At 45.4% G+C, this 23,439-nt stretch overlaps 1 protein-coding gene across 1 annotated transcript; it reads left to right on the top strand.

The window, feature by feature from the left end:
• The first annotated feature begins 8,986 nt into the window (after positions 1-8,986).
• LOC141201457 (oocyte zinc finger protein XlCOF29-like) lies at positions 8,987-23,418 on the top strand. The gene is made up of 3 exons (XM_073663448.1): positions 8,987-9,047; positions 22,930-23,064; positions 23,194-23,418. The coding sequence occupies exons 2-3, from the start codon at positions 22,987-22,989 to the stop codon at positions 23,416-23,418; spliced, it is 303 nt and encodes a 100-aa protein (XP_073519549.1). The 5' UTR covers positions 8,987-9,047; positions 22,930-22,986.
• The last annotated feature ends 21 nt before the right edge of the window (positions 23,419-23,439 follow it).

Here is a 23,439-nt window from a genome sequence, read left to right as displayed (position 1 = left end):
GATGGCGGGAGGCAGTTCACATCTAAGCAACAGCTCTGGGAGGGTATTCTGTCCTCATGCAAAACAATTGAAGCAGAAACCATCCAAAACCTGACAAATTCAATGGACGAGAGAGTTCAGAAGCTCCTTTCGAACAAGCGGTCCTATGTGCAAATGTAACATCACCTAGAATAAAGTTTTGAGTTGAAAACTGTTTGATTTCAGTTTGTAATAACCTGCTAATGCTTATCATTTCAAAAATGACCATTTTTTTTGTTCTTTATTAAAATGAAAAGGTTGAAAACTCTGCTGTGCATAATAATTTGGAACATGCATTTTGAGTGCAGTTTGAGTTTTTTATTTTTTTAAATATACTGTTATCATAGGCAGTTTGTACAAAAACCTTTCAATTGTACTCTAATAGTTATTTGACTGGAAAATTACAATGACTGCAATTCATATAGGTAATTTGGGAAAATCTGAGAAAATATTATTTGCATAATAATTTGGAACACAGGGTAAAGCCAGGAATCTCTGATCATGTTAGGTGTTATTATGGCATTAGCCACATGATTCTTTCTGATGAGAGTTTACAGCTGTTAACATCTTAACAATTTTCTCCTTTTTTAGTTTACTATGCACTCAGATCTTGGGAAAATAGTCCAGAATTTACTAGAAGAGTTTTGGAAAAGCCCTCCAACCCTGGCCCCAACCTCTGGCTCTTTCCCCTAGTAAGTAATTATATTGTCCTGAGATCTCAGATCCTTCCATTGTTATGGTGGAATATCATCTAAGTTTAAAGGGTTATTCCAATATTCTTAAACTGGTGAAATTGCAAAATTCTTGTAAAATCAAGCAATTTAGTAATTTACTTGTTATTAAAAATCCTTTCCATTCTCAACAATGGAAGTATATTTAATTTTATTCTTTTCTGCTTCTGCGGTGGCAAAATACAAGTCCTTCCCAGTAGAGCTTGTAAGCACTGCCCGAAGCTGGCTGGATGGCTGGAGCGCACTGCCGGCTTCAGTGCCGCTGCTTCCCAGATGCTGCAAAGGCAAAATGATCTCTGCTTGCAGCACCAGAGAGCGCATAGTTCGGACAAGCCGCACAACACATGCCGCTGCACCAAGCTGTCAATCAAGCAGGAGCGCACTGCTCCCCATAAATCGGGAAGCGAGGAGGCTGGGGAGTGCACTTCTACTTTATAAGATGGCACATCCGCTTTTAGCACTTATTTCTGGTCATCTGAACGATTGTTTACCCTCACATTGCGGCTGAATTTGTGGTTCCATGTAGCAAATGACAGTAAGTTCTAATTTTGACTGCAGGTTTCTTTGTAGAGTTGTACCTTAACTTGTACCTGAACATTTCTTTTTCTCTCCTTTAGACTTTTAACATTATCAAAATTCAGACTTTACAAATTATGGGTCCCCTCCTTTCCACATTGTTTGATGGGAATACCCACTGTACACCAATGCTGAGAGTTTTGTACCGAGTGGTTGGGGTCTAAGGGCTAGCGTTTCTCCTTGTGGAGAATGCCAAGCCAAGCCTGGCATGTCAGAGTGAGGAGACGTATAAGCCGTGCATGCTCCTCTGGGCAATTAAATATGCAAATTGTCTCTTCAGAGAGGAAGAGGATTAGAACTTTAGCGCCACCTTTTGGAAGTAATCCTAAAAGTCAATATCGACCCTTTAACGAGCCTTGCCATATGACTTAGGATAAAAGCCAAACCAGATTCTCAATTTGCAGACACGGTGTGTCGGGGAAACTCTGCATGATGCCGCTGCACATGAGACTATGTTCACACGTCAGTAATCATCCATTAGAACGTTCTAACATGATTACTGGATGTGTGAACATAGTCCGTATCCAGCAGCAATCTGATAACAGAACAGTTGTGCAGGCCCAACTTTTTTTTTATGTGGCAAAAAAAAAAAACTTATTTCAATTTGATCCATTTTGTAACATTGAACCCTATGGAAAACTGATTTGTTAATTAGCCATCCATTTTTTTTTCATTTTGCAAAAGGTTAATTGTTCTATTTACTGGATCAGTTTCAAAAGGAAGAAACCAGATGGCTAATAAACGGATCCGTTTTCCATAGACGTCAGTGTTAAGAAAATGGACCGAGTTGAAATTAGTTTCTTTTCAGGTGGACAAAAAAGTTGTGTCAATTTTTTTTTTTTGTGTGTGAATGGATCGCTGCTGGATCCATCCTAACTGATGATTACTGGACATGTGAACATAGGCTAACGCTATGGGAGCTGTGGAAATGGCGGTGTGTTCACAATCATTTACACTTCAGAGACCAAAGAAGTCTTCAGTTGTAGTGACAAGTTGGACGCACAGTGATGTAAATTTATCTCCATCACTCAACAGAAATATGTGGCGGTGAATAGAAGAGACTTGGAGCACAAAGCTGGTGCGATGGGGCGGTCATTTTCAAGACTGCTTAAGCTGTAGCGTTATTGGCAGCACATCATCGCCCTGTGTGATCAGATCGTGTGCTGCTGAGATTCTATCATATTAACCATCATTCTGTGCGGACAGAAGTGCGGCTCGCCTGTCTACACATCTCCAGAAGTGACTGCCTATGGATATGATGCTGCTGATGGGCAGAATGGGTATAATGACTAAACCCAGCATTACAGGGTGCTATATACCATCCAGGCGGCTCCTCTTACTTCTCTTGTACATTTTCTGTCCGTGGATGTGCTGTATGTTGCTGCTGCCGGTAAGCAGGGCCCGGACAGTTCTCTCCCATTGTGCACCTTGCATGGCGGCTACACTAGCAGTAGAGGAGAGGTGATCATCTGGCAGCCCATGTGGAGTAAGGGCTACATTGTGTCCTCATGAAGCCTGTCAGTAACCTTATCTGCAGATTAACATCTCTGGTATACTAATAGGATTGCAGGGTAACTGTGTGTTAATACGTGTGTATCTGTCCGTACCAGGGTGGATTTGATTTAAATCTAACGGATTTAAATCACGATTTAAATCACTAGTCAGTAAGGCTTGATATAAATCAGTGATTTAAATCAAAGTTTCTACCTAAACTAGTTCTTGCTACTTTAACATGCAAGTAGATGAAGATTTTTAGAATCACTTTTTATATTACTTTTTTCTCCCCAGTTTAATGGGTTAATCATTCATATTTGGACACCACTGTTCTGTTGTACTTAGGAAGGAGAAAAATAATCCTGACCTTAATAACAATTGAAATAGATTTATTCAACTGAAACAATAACAACATTACAGCATAAGTTATTTGCTTAAACAAACATCCATGTTTGTTAACTAATTTGGCTAAACAAAATATATATATATTTTAAGAAACTTAGACTGTCAGCCCAGCCGACACATGAAAAACTTAAATACTACTGTCCCTGCTGTCCTCTGTAGCTCACTCGTCGTCATCTTCATCATCATCTTCTTCTTTGTTCCTATTCATAATCTGGAAAAGAAAAACAAGCTTTCCTGCTTTATTGGGTCCCAACCGATTTCTCAATTTAGAATGAATGAGTCCAAAGGAAGAGAATATTCTTTCAACGTCTGCAGAAGAAGCTACTGCTGTTAAAAGTGAAATCATTACTTGAACAGTCTCTAAATCCAAGCGCTTGAGTGACTTCCACCAGTTTACTGGTGTGACCTTCCTTAAAATATCTTCAGCAAACATATATTTCTTGAATGGTTCCCCCTTAGCTCTGAAGTTTATTATAGTTGGCATTAAAGATGGATGATTGCTGGATACCCATGTCATAGCTAACTCCTCTTCCTCAGCACTTAGGTTTTGACCCTGATATTGGATATTGACAATATTTGCCAAAAAATGAGCTGGAGTCAGTGCTTGTCCCATTCGTTTGTTTACTGCTTGTAACTTAATTCTGTCCATGTGTAGTTCTGTTTTTAAGTGTTCACTCAGTTCCTTCCAAATTTCAACAGCATCCGCAATAAAACAGCTATTTTTCTGTATTTTGTTTAAAGCTTGAGAGATGGGTTTCAGGAAGCTCAGCATATGTTCAACATTTCTCTTAAGCCCAATGTTGAGGATTTTGGCCGTGACAGTGCCATCTATTTTATCTCGATTTTCTTCACAAAGTGTCATCAGAATAGGCCAGTTTTTGATATACTGCTCAAAACAGTCCACCACAGAGTTCCATCTAACATCTTGTGGGAGCGTTAGCTTGGTTCCACCCATCCTTTTCAGAGCTGCTGCAGCAAAATGATTATTACGGAAGTATTTAGCAATTTCAACAACATTAGCCTTTATTTCTGGAACACTTAAGTCTTTGGCTAAGAGGTGCAGCAAATGAGCACTGCAACCATATGTTATTAGCAGCTTTGTATTCCCTCTTCTAAATTTCTTCTCATCTTGGATACGTTTGCAGCATTGTCAGTGACCAAACTGCGTACTAGACATTTGAATTTTTGTTCACATGTTGTTATAGCTTTTACTGCCACTTCTTGTAAGTATTCTGCTGTGTGTGCATTTCCTGACGTATCAGTTGTTTGTGCAAGGAAGACTTTACCTTCTTCTGTTGTTATACAAGCACATACAATAGGATCATTGTGGACATTACTCCACCCATCAATACTTAGGTTAACAATTTTACCCTCCAGAGCTGTTGCACATTGCTCCATTTCTCTGTCATACACTTGATCCAGCAGTTTCCCAGCAACATCAGCTCTGCTGGGTGGACTGTATCCTGGTCTCAGTGACTGAACCATATTAATGAAATGTGGGTTCTCAGTCAGACGGAAAGAAGAGTTCGTTGCATAAATAAACTGGGCAATTTTTTCATCAATCAACTCTTTTTCTAATCTGCTAGTTCTTATCACAAACCCATCTATGGTGGTTCCAGGAGGTAAAGGTTTTTTCTTCCTTTTGGGTGATGGTGATATGTGGCTGTGGGTGTCTGATGATGATGCTGCTGCTAATGAAGCACTATCCTGGATGGATAACTCTGAAACTGTAGAACAGGATGATGGTGATCTTGGAGGTGGATAGTTTCCGGAATCCATGAATTCCCCTAAACAAAAAAAGTCAATGCTGTTATTTTATTGTTTATACAATTTCTGATTATTGTACACAACACATCACTGCCCCTGCCCCAAAAGGAATATTTGTTTTTCTTCATAACTGTACCAAATGACAGTAACATGCAGTAATAATAAGAAATATAATTTTTCTAACACATGACAGTTCAGTTTTTAGAAATAGGATTCAATAAAAATGTTTACCAACAGATCCTGCCTGTTCAGAAGTGTTTCTTTGGTCATCTTCATCACCGCACTTCTCATGATGTTGCCTCATTCGCGCCACCAGGCCTTGCATCTCTTTGTTGCATCGTTTGCATTTTGCACGCATGACTGCCTTACCGATAGGCGAAGGAGCTTCATTAAAATATTCCCAAACTGGGTCTCTTTTACGGCCTGCTGCCATTATAAGGAAAGAATGTAATAAACCTCAGATCGTACACACAAACAGATCCAGACTTGTCTGTCTGTGGCTATGCTGCAGTATTGTGCTCAAAGTTTCACTTTCATTTTCTTGTCTGCTTGCCCTTCCTCCTCCTCACACTTAGATTCACATTCTTCTTGTGTTGTGCAGATCTATTCCACTCCAAACAATCAGAAACATATTGTCTAACTTCTTGGACTTGGCACTGAAGGGGTTGATTCTGTATTCATAGGTTTGTAGAACAATAGGATTAAGGTCTTTTTCTCAACTCTGTTCATGTTGTAACATTTTTGCCGTGAAGAAGAGGCTGGGACCTCTGCGGAGTCAAATTCAGTTTTGAGAACTGCGTAAGTAAAGCGAGCGTCTGTGATAATATAGGAGAGAAACTGCCCACTAATCCTACAGAAACCTCTGGAAGAGCATGGCATTGTGAATGTTACACATATACAGCCTTTATTCTACTGAGTTAAACAACTCAGCTTTATCTCATGATGGAAGAACCTTTGGATGGTAAAATATTTTCCTCAAAAAGCAGTGTATTGAAAAAACTCCGATTTAAATCAAAAAAATCCGATTTAAATCAAAAAAATCCGTTTTTGATTTTTTAAAAAAAAAACATTGATTTTTATCCACCCTGGTTGGAGGTGATCCGACAGCGGAATAGCCTTGGTTCCAGGCAATCACTTGGAATATAGAGCAAGGAAAAAGAGAGCACCAGATATCCAGCGGATCTTCATTAAAATATAGCTTTTATTGGAAACGTATAAAAGCAGCCATGTCACAAGGACAAAACACGGAATACTAATCCACAGAGCATGGTAGTACCAACGCGTTTCAGCTAAGTGTTAGCCTTAATCATGATTAGAACCCTCCTGTTAGTTTTTGCTATCTTGTGTTTTGCGGTCACGTGGCAAGCTGCCTATATATTCCAGCTCCGCCCTTCTGGCTTTGCTGGACTTCAGTGTTGTTTTGACTGTCTCTCTAGCCAGGTGCTTCGGTGCCCATCTCTGTCAGTTCTTGGTCCTCTGGGACCTTTAGTACTTTTTGTAAGTTTGTCCTTTTTGCTCTGCAACAACTTCTGTTTAGGAGGTGTCCCATTTTTGTCCCAGTCCTTAGTTCTTTTAGGGACCTCTCCCTTAATTCTATAGGTCTCCGTTCAGACTAGCCGAGGACGAAGGCGGGTCTGTTCACAAGGAACAGGCAGCCCGCTACATCGTAAGGATTCAGCTTAGTCTTACTGTAGGGACAGCTTTCCCTTATCTTTCCTTAGTTTATGTTGCAGGTCATAACAAAGTGTCCATTCTGCTTACCTTTAGGCCGGCAGGCATATGGGCCCTGAACATATTTTGAAAATAATGTTTTCTGTTCTAATGATATTATTGCTAAGTATTAATTAACCTTTTATTTATGGTAAAGTTAATTTCTCCAATTACTTTTCTGACCCTAAATGAGGAGGCTTTGTAGAAAAATGACTGCAATTTTTAAACGTTTCACGGGACATTTTTGGTCAACCCCTTTAATTAAACCTGAAAGTCTCCACTTCAAATACATCTCAGTTGTTTCATTTTAAATCCAAATTAGTGGCCTGCAGAGCTGAAGTCATGAAGATTCTGTCACTATACAGATACTTCTGGACCTTACTGTATTCATATATTTACCAGTGACCTCGTACACGCGCGGCTCCGCTCCGTACACCTCGTACACACACGGCTCTGCTCCGTACACATTGTACACACGCGGCTCCGCTCCGTACACCTCGTACACACACGGCTCCGCTCCGTACACCTCGTACACACACGGCTCCGCTCCGTACACCTCGTACACACACGGCTCCGCTCCGTACACCTCGTACACACGCGGCTCCGCTCCGTACACCTCGTACACACGCGGCTCCGCTCCGTACACCTCGTACACACGCGGCTCCGCTCCGTACACCTCGTACACACGCGGCTCCGCTCCGTACACCTCATACACGCGCGGCTCCGCACACCTCGTACACACATGGCTCTGCTCCGCACACCTCGTACACACATGGCTCCGCACGCCTCGTACACACATGGCTCCGCTCCGTACGCCTCGTCCACACACGGCTCTGCTCCGTACACCTCGTACACACGCGGCTCTGCTCCGTACACCTCGTACACACGCGGCTCCGCTCCGTACACCTCGTACACGCGCGGCTCCGCTCCGTACGCCTCGTACACACACGGCTCCGCTCCGTACACCTCGTACACGCGCGGCTCCGCTCCGTACGCCTCGTACACACACGGCTCCGCTCCGTACGCCTCGTACACACACGGCTCTGCTCCGTACGCCTCGTACACACGCGGCTCTGCTCCGTACGCCTCGTACACACGCGGCTCTGCTCCGTACGCCTCGTACACACGCGGCTCTGCTCCGTACGCCTCGTACACACGCGGCTCTGCTCCGTACGCCTCGTACACGCGCGGCTCTGCTCCGTACGCCTCGTACACGCGCGGCTCTGCTCCGTACGCCTCGTACACGCGCGGCTCTGCTCCGTACGCCTCGTACACGCGCGGCTCCGCTCCGTACGCCTCGTACACGCGCGGCTCCGCTCCGTACACCTCGTACACGCGCGGCTCCGCTCCGTACACCTCGTACACGCGCGGCTCCGCTCCGTACACCTCGTACACGCGCGGCTCTGCTTCGTACACCTCGTACACGCGCGGCTCTGCTTCGTACACCTCGTACACGCGCGGCTCTGCTTCGTACACCTCGTACACACACGGCTCCGCTCCGTACACCTCGTACACACGCGGCTCCGCTCCGTACACCTCGTACACACGCGGCTCCGCTCCGTACACCTCGTACACACGCGGCTCCGCTCCGTACACCTCGTACACACGCGGCTCCACTCCGTACACCTCGTACACACGCGGCTCCGCACACCTCGTACACACATGGCTCTGCTCCGCACACCTCGTACACACATGGCTCCGCACGCCTCGTCCACACATGGCTCCGCTCCGTACGCCTCGTCCACACACGGCTCTGCTCCGTACACCTCGTACACACACGGCTCTGCTCCGTACACCTCGTACACACGCGGCTCCGCTCCGTACACCTCGTACACGCGCGGCTCCGCTCCGTACACCTCGTACACGCGCGGCTCCGCTCCGTACACCTCGTACACACGCGGCTCCGCTCCGTACACCTCGTACACACGCGGCTCCGCTCCATACACCTCGTACATGCGCGGCTCTGCTCCGTACACCTCGTACACACGCGGCTCTGCTCCGTACACCTCGTACACACACGGCTCTGCTCCGTACACCTCGTACACACGCGGCTCTGCTCCGTACACCTCGTACACACGCGGCTCTGCTCCGTACACCTCGTACACGCGCGGCTCCGCTCCGTACACCTCGTACACACGCGGCTCTGCTACATCCACACTGTAAACCCCTCCTGACCCCACACATAAACTTCAGCTCATCCAGCACCATGACAACCAGCACAGCAGAGTCCTGCATCCACTGAGGCCCCTGATCATGTGACCCCTGACTCCTCCCCTCCTGTGACCTCATCACAGCTCCTGTGCGCACAGAGCAGCCATATATGTGGTGGCGGCTCTGCAGGTGGAGGTATGTGGAGATTCCCCATTACTGGGCATTAACCCCTTCAGCACGGAGACTCTTGGGGTCTCTGTGTGATGTGAACAGTGAGGTAACAGCTGTGGACAGAATGCGGCTTAGCTGGTTCCCGTCCACATTAGATCCATTCAGACGACTGCAGGATGAAGGACAGAAGCCCAGAGAAGTCCTCACACAACGCCATTATTCCTCTCCTAGCTCCAGCACAGTAATGTAGATACTGGTGATTATCTCTCCATTACGAGTATCGGGGGAGTTCTAGTCCGCGCCCCGTATGTCTTGTGTCTGTTATACGGCCAATATACATTCGGGCATTGCCTGCCATACACTGTAGTGCTGTAGCCATGTTTTCTACTGGCATTACTGCGATTGGCCGGCCGCATCTTGTTATCGGTAGTGATGAGGGAACGTGCTCCGATAAGGGGTTAACCGAGCACGCTGGAGCATAACTGAGTATCATCGGAGAGTGCTTGTATATCATGTTCGAGTCCCTGTGTCTGCATGATTTGCAGCTGTTAAACAGCTTCAACACGTGAGGATTCCCTAATAAACAGGCAATCCCGTCATGTGTTGAGGCTGTCTAACAGCCGCAAATCATGCAGACACAGGGACTCGAACATGATATACGAGAACTCCGATGACACTCGGTTGTGCTCGGTTAACACCTTATCCAAAGACCATTCGCTAGTTATTGGGCCTTACAGAAGACCCCGCGATGCGATGCTTGGCCCACTGTCCTCAGAAAGTACAGTAGTTCAAGGAGAGTTGTTATAGGAGGGAGTGCTTAGATTAATGTCATCTCCCTTCTAAATATTATAAAGCTGCCTTCCATGTGGCACTAAAGGGTGTATTTCACCTTTTTTAACACCTTTCCGACATGGTCAGTAATAGTACGCACAACGTCAGAAAGGCCGGTTCAGCGGTGTCTCCGGCGCTGAGCCCGCACTGGACCGAGCACATGGCAGCTGATTATTACAGATCCGCCCGCGACTACTAACTAGTTAAATGCTGCTGTCAATCTCATTAACAGCGCCGCGCCGGAAGCGCGTCACTTACCCCACCCATCGGTGACCCCGTCACGTGATCGCGGGTCACTGATGGGTGGGCATGACAGCCCTGGGTCTGCAGCAGACCCCAGTGGTTGTCAGGTAAAGATTGCTATGAGCGCCACCTAGTGGTCGGTACTCATAGCACAGGAGCATTTCTGCTACATAGAGGTGATCTGCTCATCACCTCTATGTAGCAGAGGCGATCGGACAGTTGCTGCTTCTAGTCTCCTATGGATACTATAGAAGCAAGCAAAAAGTGTAAAAAAAAAGTTTTTAAAAGTTTAAATCACCCCCTTTTGCCCCATTCAAAATAAAATAATAAAAAATAAACCCCATATACACATATTTGGTATCACCGCTTTCAGAATCACCCGATCTATCAATATAAAAAAAATAATTCATCCAATCAGTAAACGGCATAAGAAGAAAAAAATTCCAAATGCCAGAATTACGTTTTTTTGGTCGCCACAACATTGCAATAAAATCAATAACGGGCGATCAAAACATCGGATCTACCCCAAAATGGTATCAATAAAAACGTCAGCCTGGCACGCAAAAAATAAGCCCTCACCCGGCCTCAGATCCCGAAAAATGGAAACACTACGGGTCTCGGAAAATGGCGCCATTTTTTTTTTTTTTTTTTTTTTTTAGCAAACTTTGGAATTTTTTTTCACCACCGAAATAAAAAAGAACCTATAAATGTTTGGTGTCTACGAACTTGTAATGACCTGGAGAATAATAATGGCAGGTCAGTTTTAGCATTAAGTGAATGTGGAAAGAAAAAAGAACAAAAAACAACTGTGGAATTGCATTTTTTTTGCAATTTCACTGCACTTGGAATTTTTTTCCCGTTTTCCAGTACATGATATGGTAAAACTAGTAATGGCGTTTAAAAGTACAACTCTTCCTGCAAAAAATAAGCCCTCACACGGCCATATTGACTGAAAAATAAAAGGGCTATGGCTCTGGGAAGAAGAGGAGCAAAAACGAAAACTCAGAAACTGAAAATGCTCCTGTCATGAAGGGGTTAAACCTAGTAAATAAATAATGAATTAAAAAAAATGACATGGAGTCCCCCCCTATTTTTGATAACCGGCTAAGGTACATCAGACAACTTTGGGCTGATATTATCCTGCTGGGAAGGTCCATGGATATTGGCCCCTTCCAGCCTAAAAATACCCGTCCGCAGCAGCCTCAGAATTGTCAAATCACATTAGATGCAACAAATTTTGGCACTTTGTCTACCTCTTCCCAATTGCCCTGGTATGTTGGCAACCGGGGTAATATTTTTGTGGTTTATGTCAGTTATGTATTGTCAGCTGTTATCAATCCTAACAGTTAGTATTGGAGAAGCGTCTATCAGGCACCCCCATTACAAACCCAGTAAACTGAAAGAAAATAAACACAAATATATTTTTTTATAAAACAACTTCCCAGCAGACAGCAGAGGAATAAAGTTCAGAGAAGAAGCTTCATAGAAAGACAATGAAGTTACAGACGTCATTTAACCCTCTGAGAGAAAGTGATTCCAGGGAGTAAATCCAGAACATGTCTCAGTAGAAGTTTACAGCGTTGTGATTGTGAATCCGCTGCGGTCGCCTCTTCTAACACCGACCATCGGAGATCAGAACTTTTATCACCATCTCTGAGAAATGTCTGGCCACGGTGGTCTCACCAAACTTCTGCTCTTTATGCTTTTTCTTGCAGTAGCCGTAGTGGATTTCATCCTAGACTCATAGAGCCGAATAGAGGAGCCATGTTCCTTCAGTCTGATTGTAATTGATCATGACGTTTGTCCAATGTCCACTTTAAAGAATTTGTCCACTACTTTTTATGAACCCCCCAATGTACCCCCCGGGGCCCAGAAATGTTTTTGTAAATACCTTGTGGTGCCTTTCTGCCTCCTTGCGACGCTACCGCTGGCCGCTCAGAGGCATCACATGACCCGTCACTGATGTCACGTCAAGTGAGGCGTGACATCAGTGACGCGCTCCCCACGGTGGATGCTTGGCTGTGGGCGGGGTTACCCCGTGCATCACACCCAGCATCTACCGCTCGCTTTCCCAGTGAATGAGGAGAGGAAGAGCGTGCAGTGGATGCCGGGTGGGACGTGCTGGGTAACCCACACCACAGCCCAGCGTCCACCGTGAAACGCAGAAGTGAGTACCACCTGGTGCAGCCGGAACTTGACGTGACATGAGCGGATGTCAGAGCCGGCTGCAGCCAGGGGTCACGTGATGCCTGTGAGCGGCCAGTGATAGCGCCACTCACAGGCAGAAAAGGCACCACAAAGTATTTAGAGAAACACTTATGGGCCCCGGGGGAATACATTGGGGGATCATATAAAGTAGTGGACAACCCCTTTAACACAAGGGCACTTTACCGAGTAAATCACACCAGAAATGTAGCAGGTAAAAACCACCAATATCCACAGGTGTCCCTTCTAATTGATGGGAAAACTGTCACCTGTAATAATCCTCCAACAGTTCTTGCATGAAAAACACGGAAAAGTGCCCCTTTATGGATTTGAAAGAAAGTCTGTTTAGACACTTGAGCTTAATAGTATCAGCTCTAATCAAATGGTTAGATAGTGATTTACCCTGAAGATTCACAAATTGTGAGGTTGTTTTAAAAATGTTATGTTTAGGGTGTTTTTGTGAATGAATCATGTATTGCTCCCATAGTACAGTGCCCCTTTCTTGGCCCCCACACACAGTATACTGTTCCCCTAGTACCGCCATCCACCCACACACTGTATAATGTTTCCCCAGTACCTCCATCCCCAATTTTATTTTTTGGGGGTGTTTTTCATGTAATCTATGGAAACCTACATGAAAATGCTAAAAAATTCCCATCATATCCAGAGAAAAAAAATACATTGTATATGGAGAATTTGGCATCAAATACCTCTTGTGTTGGTGTTCTTACAAACAAGCTTTTATAAATGTCTCAAACTTCTGTGTGTGAATCAGACATGAGATCTAACGGGATAGAAGATTACAGTCCGGAAACATTCATATAGACGGCCGGTGGTGATGTAGTCAGTGATGGACTCTGGCCAAATATGTTTCTAAAGCCGTAGTTGAAGATCAAAATGTCGTCCTCATCATGAAGTAGTTATTTCTCATGTCACGTGTAATGAATATCTTCTGCAGTATTGCTAATGCCGATTCCAGTGTCGGTAAATGAGACGAGAATTAGCAATAAGGAAGATGAGTCTATGAGAAACGTATTCAGCTGCAGACGCCAAGGAAGAAACTGCTTGTTGTCTGTGGCCTAAAATATATAGGTTTTATTACTAGATGTAAAGAAGAAAACAAATTAGTAGAAAATAGTAAATCTCATATGTTTCCCTTATTATCTCCAGTGATTGTATTATTACTAGTGTTGAGCGAGCACTAAAATGCTCGGGTGCTCGAAACTCGGGCCGAGCTCACCGTGATACTCGGGTGCTCGACCCGAGCAACGAGCCCAATGTTAGTCTATGGGAGACCCAAGCATTTTTGCGGCGGCACCCCCGGCAGTCTGTAGAAAGCCTAAAAAGTGTCCAAATAGTGACAGTGCTCAAAAGACATGGGGACAGCATGGGGATCACCCCAGGAAGCATTTCTGACCCCCAGGTCACTACTGTCAACAATATGGTCAGAGGTATTAAGCCACTTTTATGGGCTCACAATAAAACATTCAAAAACGAAACTGAAACGGTTTTCCTGTGAAATATGTTAAGGAATTTCCTTTCCAGGTTAAATCCTTGTGTATAATGTAAAATAAATAACCAAAAACAAAAATACTCCTCCACACCTTGGGCTATGTTCACAAGTAGCATTTTTTATGCGTTTTTGCACTTTTGTATTGCTTTCAACTGTGACAAATGCATTCACCGGAAAATGTAATTTTAACATTTTACAACCTTATCTGGCCATGTGCTGTGTGACACATGCATACAGTGCTGAAAAGACATGGGAACAGCATGGGGAAGACCCCTGGAAGCATCTCTGACTCCCAGGTCACTGCCTAAAAGTGTGCCCATCAGAAGTGATCCTTGCCGCATCAGAAGATGCAGGCTTGCAACTATCCCCGTGCAAGTCCTTGTCCCAGGGCAGTGTTCAATTGTACCTCCCCCATTCCTTGCAATGCAAGCGCAAATATGTAGCCAACCACCCACCCGCAGGCTGCAATACCATACTGCTAGCTTGCACTTGAAATGGGGCGTTTTAGTTTGGAGGAGGCCGAAGCTGGCCACTACCTCATGGCTGCTTCGGCAGCGAGGTGTCCATACTCGGTACCCAGCCGCCCCGCGGTCGGGTGTCAACACACGATCCCCAGCCGCCTGGCGGCGGCCGGGTGTCCATTAATGGTCCCCAGCCACCCCTATTTCTCCTGAGAACTTCCCCCACACTTTTCTCAGCCTGGCCTGCTTTAGGGCAGCATTGGACAAGCCCACCAGAGAACCAGACTCCTCCGGTGGGCCCTGGCTTCTCCATCAGGGGAGTTGAGAGTGCCAAGGTGAGGAGCATGATGATGATGATAGAAGTTAGCATCTGCTTTGTTTTCTTGGAATGCAAGCGCATGTATGTAGTAGCAGCTAGGCCTGAGGTTTTCCTGCTACTATCCCAGTTCTATGACTCCCGTTAAAACAAAGCTTCAGTTGATAAATGATGGATGACGTGGTGGCAAAGGAGAAAGAGCAGGAGGAACAGGGACCATTCACATCAATATCAGGCCAGTCAACCACACATGTCTTGTAGGATATGTTTCTGTACCAAAAGGAGCTGTTCGGCTACACAGTTATAGGGCATACAGTGAGTGCAATGCCTACCAAAAATTTCGAGGCACTCCAATGCCCCTTGCAAGTGACATGGAGGTTTTTTCCATTTATAGCAACTGGGTCTCCTGTACACTGTTGGCCTAAGCAGTGAATGGAAGGCTTTCCAATAATTATGAGAAACTGCAATGCTCCTTGAAACAGACGTGGATTACAGCGTACTAAAAACCTTCTACCCATTATTGGGGAGTGGGTCTCCCTTAGTTTTCGCCTTTGCATTGGAAAGCAAAAGCTGACTAAAAGCTGACTTTGGGAAAATTAGGATGGAGGAACTTGCAATACCCCTTACAAGAGCCATTCACTACAGCATATTACAAAAATTATTCCCATTATTGGGGAGTGGGTCTCCCATAGTCTTTGCTTATGACTTCCAAGCAAAAGCTTCCAAAAATTAGGATGGAGGAACTTGCAATGCCCCTTACAAGAGCCATGCAGTACAGCATATTACAAACATTATTCCCATTATTGGAGTGGGTCTCCCATAGTCTTTGCTTATGCCTTCCAAGCAAAAGCTGCCAAAAATTAGGATGGAGGAACTTGCAATGCCCCTTACAAGAGCCATGCAGTACAGCATATGACAAACATTCCCATTATTGGGGAGTGGGTCTCCCATAGTCTTTGCTTATGCCTTCCAAGCAAAAGCTGCCAAAAATTAGGACGGAGGAACTTGCAATGCCCCTTACAAGAGCCATGCAGTACAGCATATTACAAACATTATTCCCATTATTGGGGAGTGGGTCTCCCATAGTCTTTGCTTATGCCTTCCAAGCAAAAGCTGCCAAAAATTAGGACGGAGGAAATTGCAATGCCCCTTACAAGAGCCATGCAGTACAGCATATTACAAACATTATTCCCATTTTTGAGGAGTGGGTCTCCCATAGTCTTTGCTTATGCCTTCCAAGCAAAAGCTGCCAAAAATTAGGATGGAGGAACTTGCAATGCCCCTTACAAGAGCCATGCAGTACAGCATATTACAAACATTATTCCCATTATTGGGGAGTGGGTCTCCCATAGTCTTTGCTTATGCCTTCCAAGCAAAAGCTGCCAAAAATTAGGACGGAGGAAATTGCAATGCCCCTTACAAGAGCCATGCAGTACAGCATATTACAAACATTATTCCCATTATTGGGGAGTGGGTCTCCCATAGTCTTTGCTTATGCCTTCCAAGCAAAAGCTGCCAAAAATTAGAATGGAGGAACTTGCAATGCCCCTTACAAGAGCCATGCAGTACAGCATATTACAAACATTATTCCCATTATTGGGGAGTGGGTCTCCTATAGTCTTTGCTTATGCCTTCCAAGCAAAAGCTGCCAAAAATTAGGATGGAGGAACTTGCAATGCCCCTTACAAGAGCCATACAGTACAGCATCTTAAAAACATTATTCCCATTATTGGGGAGTGGGTCTCCCATAGTCTTTGCTTATGACTTCCAAGCAAAAGCTGCCAAAAATAAGGACGGAGGAACTTACAATGCTGGCAACACGGACCACGGTCACCCTGGTGGAATAGTGGTGGTGGAGGCTGAGGATAAGGAGAAGAGCATAAAACAGCCGAAATGAGGAAGCGTATACCCATGTGTGGGTGTGAAGCGGTGCATGTAAATACACCTCCCGAAATAACACAGTGGATTTGACTTTGTTACTCTGCTGTCATTTGGTGGTGATGAGAAGTCTGGCCCAATCCAGCCCTTGTTCAATTTGATAAGGGTCAGCTTGTCAGCATTGTCAGTTGACAGGCGATTGTGCTTATCAGTTATAATTCCCCCAGCGGCACTAAAAACACGCTCCGATAACACGCTAGCGGCAGGGCAGGCCAGGACCTCCAAGGCGTACAGAGCGAGTTCATTCCAAGTGTCCAGCTTGGATACCCAATAATTAAAAGGCACAGAGGAATCACGGAGGACACTGGTACGGTCGGCAAGGTACTCCCTCACCATCTTTTGAAACTTTCCACTCCTTGTGAGAGTACCCCGCGCCTCAGGGCCTGTCCGAAGGGAGGGTCTGAGAAAACTCTCCAAGAATGTTGACAGTGTTCCCCTGCCTCTGCTGAATTGGAGTTGCGTCTCTCTCGCCTGTACGCCTTGGTTGGGCAACGAACTGTGACCTCTGCCGCTAGCGTGTTCAGATGGGAATTTTTTTAACAGTTCTGCAGCAAGGGCCTTCTGGTACTGCCCCATTTTTGTAGACCTCTCCACCTCAGGAATAAGAGAGTGAAAGTTCTCCTTGTAGCGGGGGTCTAAAAGTGTCACCAACCAGTAATGACTGTCACCCAACATTTTGACAACGCGAGGGTCACGGTTAAGGCAGTGTAACATACACTGTGTTCCAAATTATTATGCAAATAATATTTTCTCAGATTTTCCCAAATTACCTATATGAATTGCAGTCATTATAATTTTCCAGTCAAATAACTATTAGAGTACAATTGAAAGGTTTTTGTACAAACTGCCTATGATAACAGTATATTTTTTAAAAAATAAAAAACTCAAACTGCCCTCAAAATGCATGTTCCAAATTATTATGCACAGCAGAGTTTTCAACCTTTTCATTTTAATAAAGAACAAAAAAATGGTCATTTTTGAAATTATAAGCATTAGGTTATTACAAACTGAAATCAAACAGTTTTCAACTCAAAACTTTATTCTAGGTGACGTTACATTTGCACATAGGACCCCTTGTTTGAAAGGAGCTTCTGAACTCTCTCGTCCATTGAATTTGTCAGGTTTTGGATGGTTTCTGCTTCAATTGTTTTGCATGAGGACAGAATACCCTCCCAGAGCTGTTGCTTAGATGTGAACTGCCTCCCGCCATCATAGACACTCCTTTTGATGATGCTCCAGAGGTTCTCAATGGGGTTAAGGTCAGGGGAGCATGGGTGCACATTACACATCTGCATCTCTGGCTGCTATGGGCATAAAAGGGGGCAAACTTATGGTGTGGCACCCATGCTCCGCTGACCTCAACCCCATTGAGAACCTCTGGAGCATCATCAAAAGGAGTGTCTATTATGGCGGGAGGCAGTTCACATCTAAGCAACAGCTCTGGGAGGGTATTCTGTCCTCATGCAAAACAATTGAAGCAGAAACCATCCAAAACCTGACAAATTCAATGGACGAGAGAGTTCAGAAGCTCCTTTCGAACAAGGGGTCCTATGTGCAAATGTAACATCACCTAGAATAAAGTTTTGAGTTGAAAACTGTTTGATTTCAGTTTGTAATAACCTGCTAATGCTTATAATTTCAAAAATGAGCATTTTTTTGCTCTTTATTAAAATTAAAAGGTTGAAAACTCTGCTGTGCATAATAATTTGGGACATGCATTTTGAGTGCAGTTTGAGTTTTCTATTTTTTTAAAAAATATACTGTTATCATAGGTAGTTTGTACAAAAACCTTTCAATTGTACTCTAATAGTTATTTGACTGGAAAATTACAATGACTGCAATTCATATAGGTAATTTGGGAGATTCTGAGAAAATATTATTTGCATAATAATTTGGAACACAGTGTAAAGTCAGCCATGCGTGCCAGACTGGTAACGGGCAAGACTTCCGTGTCCTCACCAAGATGACGACTGACCATTCTCTTCTCCTCCTCCACCTCCTCCTACCCCCCTGTCCTCAGGCCACCCACGCTGAACCGACGGTATGACAGTTTTACAGGTACTACCGTCTACAGCGCATGATACCAGCTCCTGTTCTTCCTCCTCCTCCTCTCCCTCATTGTCCCCCAATGCACGTTGGGATGAGATGAGGCTGAGGCTGGGCCCCTACGGCTTCTTGATCCATCTCATCATACTCTGGCTGCAATGCCTCCTCTTTAATTCTCTGCAGAGAGCATTGCAAAAGACAGACAAGTGGAATGCTGACGCTAATGATGGCGCCATCTTGGTGGACTCCTCAAAGTTTGGCAAGATGGCAGACATCCAGGTCCACTCCTGAGGTCTTATGTGTGAAGTCTGACTGAATATCGACGGCCTTGTTGCAGCTGGTACTCCCAACTGCTCTCTTCTACTCACAAATCCTTTGCAACATGTGGAGGGTAGAGTTCCAACGTGTGGGGACATCACACACCAGTCGGTGTGACGGAGGCTGCAAGCGCTGCTGCAACACAGCAAGGGCGGCGGAAGCTGTAGCCGACTTGCGAAAATGAGCTGACAGGCGGCGTACTTTGACGAGCAGATCTGGCAACTCGGGGTACGATTTAAGAAACCGCTGAACCACGAGGTTAAGCACGTGAGCCAGGCATGGTACGTGTGTGATCTCGCCTCGCCTCAGAGCCGCCATCAGGTTACGGCCATTGTCACACACGACCATGCCTGGATGTAGGTTCAGCGGTCTCAGCCACAGATCTGCCTGCTCTTTCACAGCTGTCCACAATTCACAAGCAGTGTGAGGTTTCTCACCTAAGCTTATGAGTTTCAGCACAGCCTGTTGCCGCTTGGAGGAGGCAATACTGCAGTGCTTCCAGCTTGTAACTGACGTAGTGATCTGAGATGGAGGCTGAACATGAGGAGGAGGAGGATGATGCGCAGGAGCTGTACACTGTGGGGGCAACTCTGACTGACATAGGTCCCGCAATCCTCGGTGTGGGGAGGATGTGTTCCGTCCCAAGGTCCGACTGGGTCCCGGCTTCCACTATGTTTACCCTGTGTGCCGTCAGGGAGATGTACCGTCCCTGGCCACAAGTACTTGTCCACGTGTCCGTTGTCAGGTGGACTCTCCCAGTGACTGCCTTGTTGAGGGCACAGCAGATGTTTTGGGACACGTGCTTGTGTAGTGCGGGAATGGCACACCGGACAAAATAGTTTCGGCTGGGGACCGAGTACCGAGGGACGGCCACCGCCATAAGGTTGCGGAAGGATTCCGTCTCCACCAGCCTAAAAGGCAGCATTTCCAACGCAAGCAATTGGGAAATGTGCGAATTTAGGACTGTGGCCTGTGGGGCGTTGGCTGCAAATTTGCGCTTTTGTTCAAAGGTCTGGGATATGGACAATTGAACGCTGCGGTGGGATGTGGACGTTGATGCTGTTTCTTGAGAAACTGCCATAACAAGTGAAGACTGAGAGGAGGGGGCATCTTTGCATGCAGTATGGACAGGGGATTGCCTTGCACACACAACAGGGGGTTCTATTGCACGCACAACAGCGGAAGAAGCAGTGGTGACACCCGCTGACACTGGTCGTGGACCCTGGGGTTCACCCCACAAAGTCGGGTGCTTTGCTGCCATGTGCCTGATCATGGTGGTGGTGGTCAGACTGGTAGTTTTGTCACCCCTGCTGATGCTGGCATGGCAGGTGGTACAAATGGCCTTTTTGGGGTTATCAGCAGAGTCTTTGAAAAAATTCGAGACTCTGGAAGACCTACAGGTTGTATTGGCAACGTCCCTCATGTTGGTGTTACGGGGAACTGTTGCCTGCCTTCTGTGTGCGGCCACCACACTGCTACTTCCTGCCTGTTGGGGTACTCTGCCTCCCTCACGCTGTGTGCTGCTGGCCTCGCTCTGCATGTCCTCCTGCCACATTGGGTCAGTTACTAGATCATCCACCACCTCCTCCTCTTCCACTTGCGCACCACTATCCTCCTCCTCACTTCCTGGCAATTGTGTCTCGTCATCGTCCACCTCTTGTGACAAATTGCCAGCGTCGACTTCCTGTGGCCGTGGCTGTTCATATATTTGGGCATCACTACATGGGATCTCCTCTTCCACCACTTCAAGCGGAGCAGGCGAGGGGCACAATTCTGGAAATGGACCAGTGAACAGCTCTTCAGAGTGTACAAGTGTGGGATCAGTTGCTGTCTGACGACACTCGGCATGGTGGGAGGAAGGAGCATCAGGGTGAGGAGGAGTATGCAGTTGAGACTCACGGCTACTAAGATTTGACCGTGTGGAAGACAGACCGGAGGTGGTGGTGCCCAGGTAACTGGAAGTATTATCTGCTATCCAATTAATAACCTGTTCACACTGATCAGTTCGCAATACTGGTGTTGTTCTGTGCTTCCCTAGTAATTCAGTCAAGAACTGGGAGTGAGAAGATGTGGCTGTTGGTTGTGGCACATTTTCACCTTGGCCACGGCCCCGTCCTCTGCACGCACCATCACCAGAACGTCCAGTTCCACGTCCCTTGCCACGCACCTTGCCCATTGTAAATTAAGTAAAATATATTACACTCGCACTATCAATAGAAAAAGGGTAATAAAATGGAGATTAGAACCATGGAAGAGGAAAACCACAGTTCTCTTTCTCTGGTCTACACCCGACTCTTTTAAACAATCTGAACAATCAGGGAGAAACTATTACTGTTTTTCTTTAAGGAAAAAATACCAAAAGCTGGATAATAGAGATTTTTTTACCGTGGAATGGCAAAACCACTTATTGTTTACTGGGATATACCAGACTTTTTTAAATAGATATATTTGCGGCTGAACAGTGAGCGACACACTCAAACTGTTTTTTTTTTAGGTAAAAATGGCCCAAAAGTGGATAATACAGAGGTTTGAACTGTGGAACTGCAAAACCACACTTCTATTTCTCTGGCCTACACCAGACTATTTTAAACAGATATATTTGTGTCTGAACAATCAGGGAGAAACTATTACTGTTTTTCTTTACGGAAAAAATACCAAAAGCTGGATAATAGACATTTTTTTACCGTGCAACGGCAAAACCACAGTTATAATTTACTGGCGTATACCAGACTCTTTTAAACAGATATATTTGTGTCTGAACAATCAGGAGACACTATTACTTTCTTTATGGCAAAAAATGCCAAAAGTAGGATAATACAGAGATTTGACCTGTGGAACAGCAAAACCACACTTCTATTTCTCGGGCCTACACCAGACTCTTTTAAACAGATATATTTGTGTCTGAACTGTCACAGACACACTTTTTTCTTTTTTTTTGGGGGGGGGCACCAAAAGGTTAATAAGATGGGTATTTGTACAGTGTGAAGAAGGAAAAAAAAAAAAAAAAAAGAGGATTTAGATGAAAAAAAAAAGATTTTTTCTGGCCCCCGAGACCTGGAGCTAATTCTAGCAATTTGAGCAGCACCACACAGGACTGTAATGCAGCATTTGCTGGTATAACCAATGCGTCTCCTATACAGCCTGCCTGCCTGATATCTGGGATAGATATTAGTCCTGAGAAGGTCTGTTTGTTTGATTTGGCAGGCTTTAGAGACCCTACACTACCTATTTCGCACTATAAATCTCTCCCTAGCTCAGCAGCGCTGTCCCTACACTGTCTGATCCCGGCCGTCTGTGTCCAAGATGGCGGCGCCCCGTTTTAAATACTCGAGGTGACGCTGTGCAGCCAGCCAATCACTGTAATGCCCACAAACAACATGGCTGCAGCATTACAGTGACTGGCTGGCAATCCCTGCATGTTCATTGACTCTGTAAAGAGCGCCAAACATGCATGGCGGAGACCCGAGCTCCCGCCCGAGTAACCCAGAAATGCTCGGTGCTCGCCGAACATCCCGAGTAGTGTGATGCTCGGGCGAGTACCTGTTAGAACCCTCCTGTTAGTTTTTGCTATCTTGTGTTTTGCGGTCACGTGACCAGCTGCCTGTATATTCCACCTCCGCCCTTCTGGCTTTGCTGGACTTCAGTGTTTTTTGCCTGTCTCTCTAGCCAGGTGCTTCGGTGCCTATCTCTGTCTAGATTGCCTGGTCCTCTGGGACCTCTAGTACTTTTTGTCAGTTTGTCTTTTTGCTCTGCAACAACTTCTGTTAGGAAGTGTCCCATTTTTGTCCCAGTCCTTTATTCTATAGGTCTCTAGACTAGCCTAGGACGAATGTGGGTCTGTTCACAAGGAACAGGCTGCCCGCTACATCATAGGGATTCAGCTTAGTCTTACTGTAGGGACAGCTTTTCCCATTCTTTCCTTAGTTTATGTTGCAGATCATAACAGTACCGAGCAGTGTTGTGCATGCTCGCTCAACACTAATTATTACACAAGATTTTTATGAATTTACATCGGCTCATCATCTTCTTATTCAGGTCTCTACAATATTGGATCCCCTAAATAAGAAAATTTTTCTGATTCATTCATTAAGCATGGATATGGACAGGGGCAAGATGGCGGAGAGGATATTACACCTCACCCTAGAGATCCTCTTCCGGCTTACTGGAGAGGTGAGAGATTCTGATGACGTCACATTACATCATTCTTATCTATGGGAATAACAGATGAACAGAACTGGAGAGGTGAGGACTCTGGAAATGTCTGGAGGGAGTTTTGTTAATGTGTCTCTCCATAACCAGGATTACACAGTAGTGAAGAAGACCTCTAGTGAGCTCTGTCAGGACCCTGTGTCTGAGGGATGGGGAAGACCCCTGAGCCCAGTCACAGGGCCTCCACCACACCCACTGATACATGAGGACATCAATGACCAGAAGATCCTAGAACTCACCTACAAGATGATTGAGCTGCTGACTGGAGAGGTGACACTGCTGGGAATGCTGGGACATTATACAGTAACGCTATGAAGGGATCGGGGGGATGACTGT

Source organism: Phyllobates terribilis, unplaced genomic scaffold (assembly GCF_046119375.1).
Source record: "Phyllobates terribilis strain yellow unplaced genomic scaffold, ASM4611937v1 Scaffold_116__1_contigs__length_5312468, whole genome shotgun sequence".
NCBI classification, from domain to species: domain Eukaryota; kingdom Metazoa; phylum Chordata; class Amphibia; order Anura; family Dendrobatidae; genus Phyllobates; species Phyllobates terribilis.
This window is presented reverse-complemented; position numbering and strand designations above follow the sequence as displayed.

Bases quoted from the DNA above. Each gene is read 5' to 3' on its own strand.
- LOC141201457 (XM_073663448.1), top strand. From the start codon at position 22,987: ATGGATATGGACAGGGGCAAGATGGCGGAGAGGATATTACACCTCACC. The intron at 23,065-23,193 runs GTGAGAGATTCT...CTCCATAACCAG, and splicing joins TCTTCCGGCTTACTGGAGAG to GATTACACAGTAGTGAAGAA.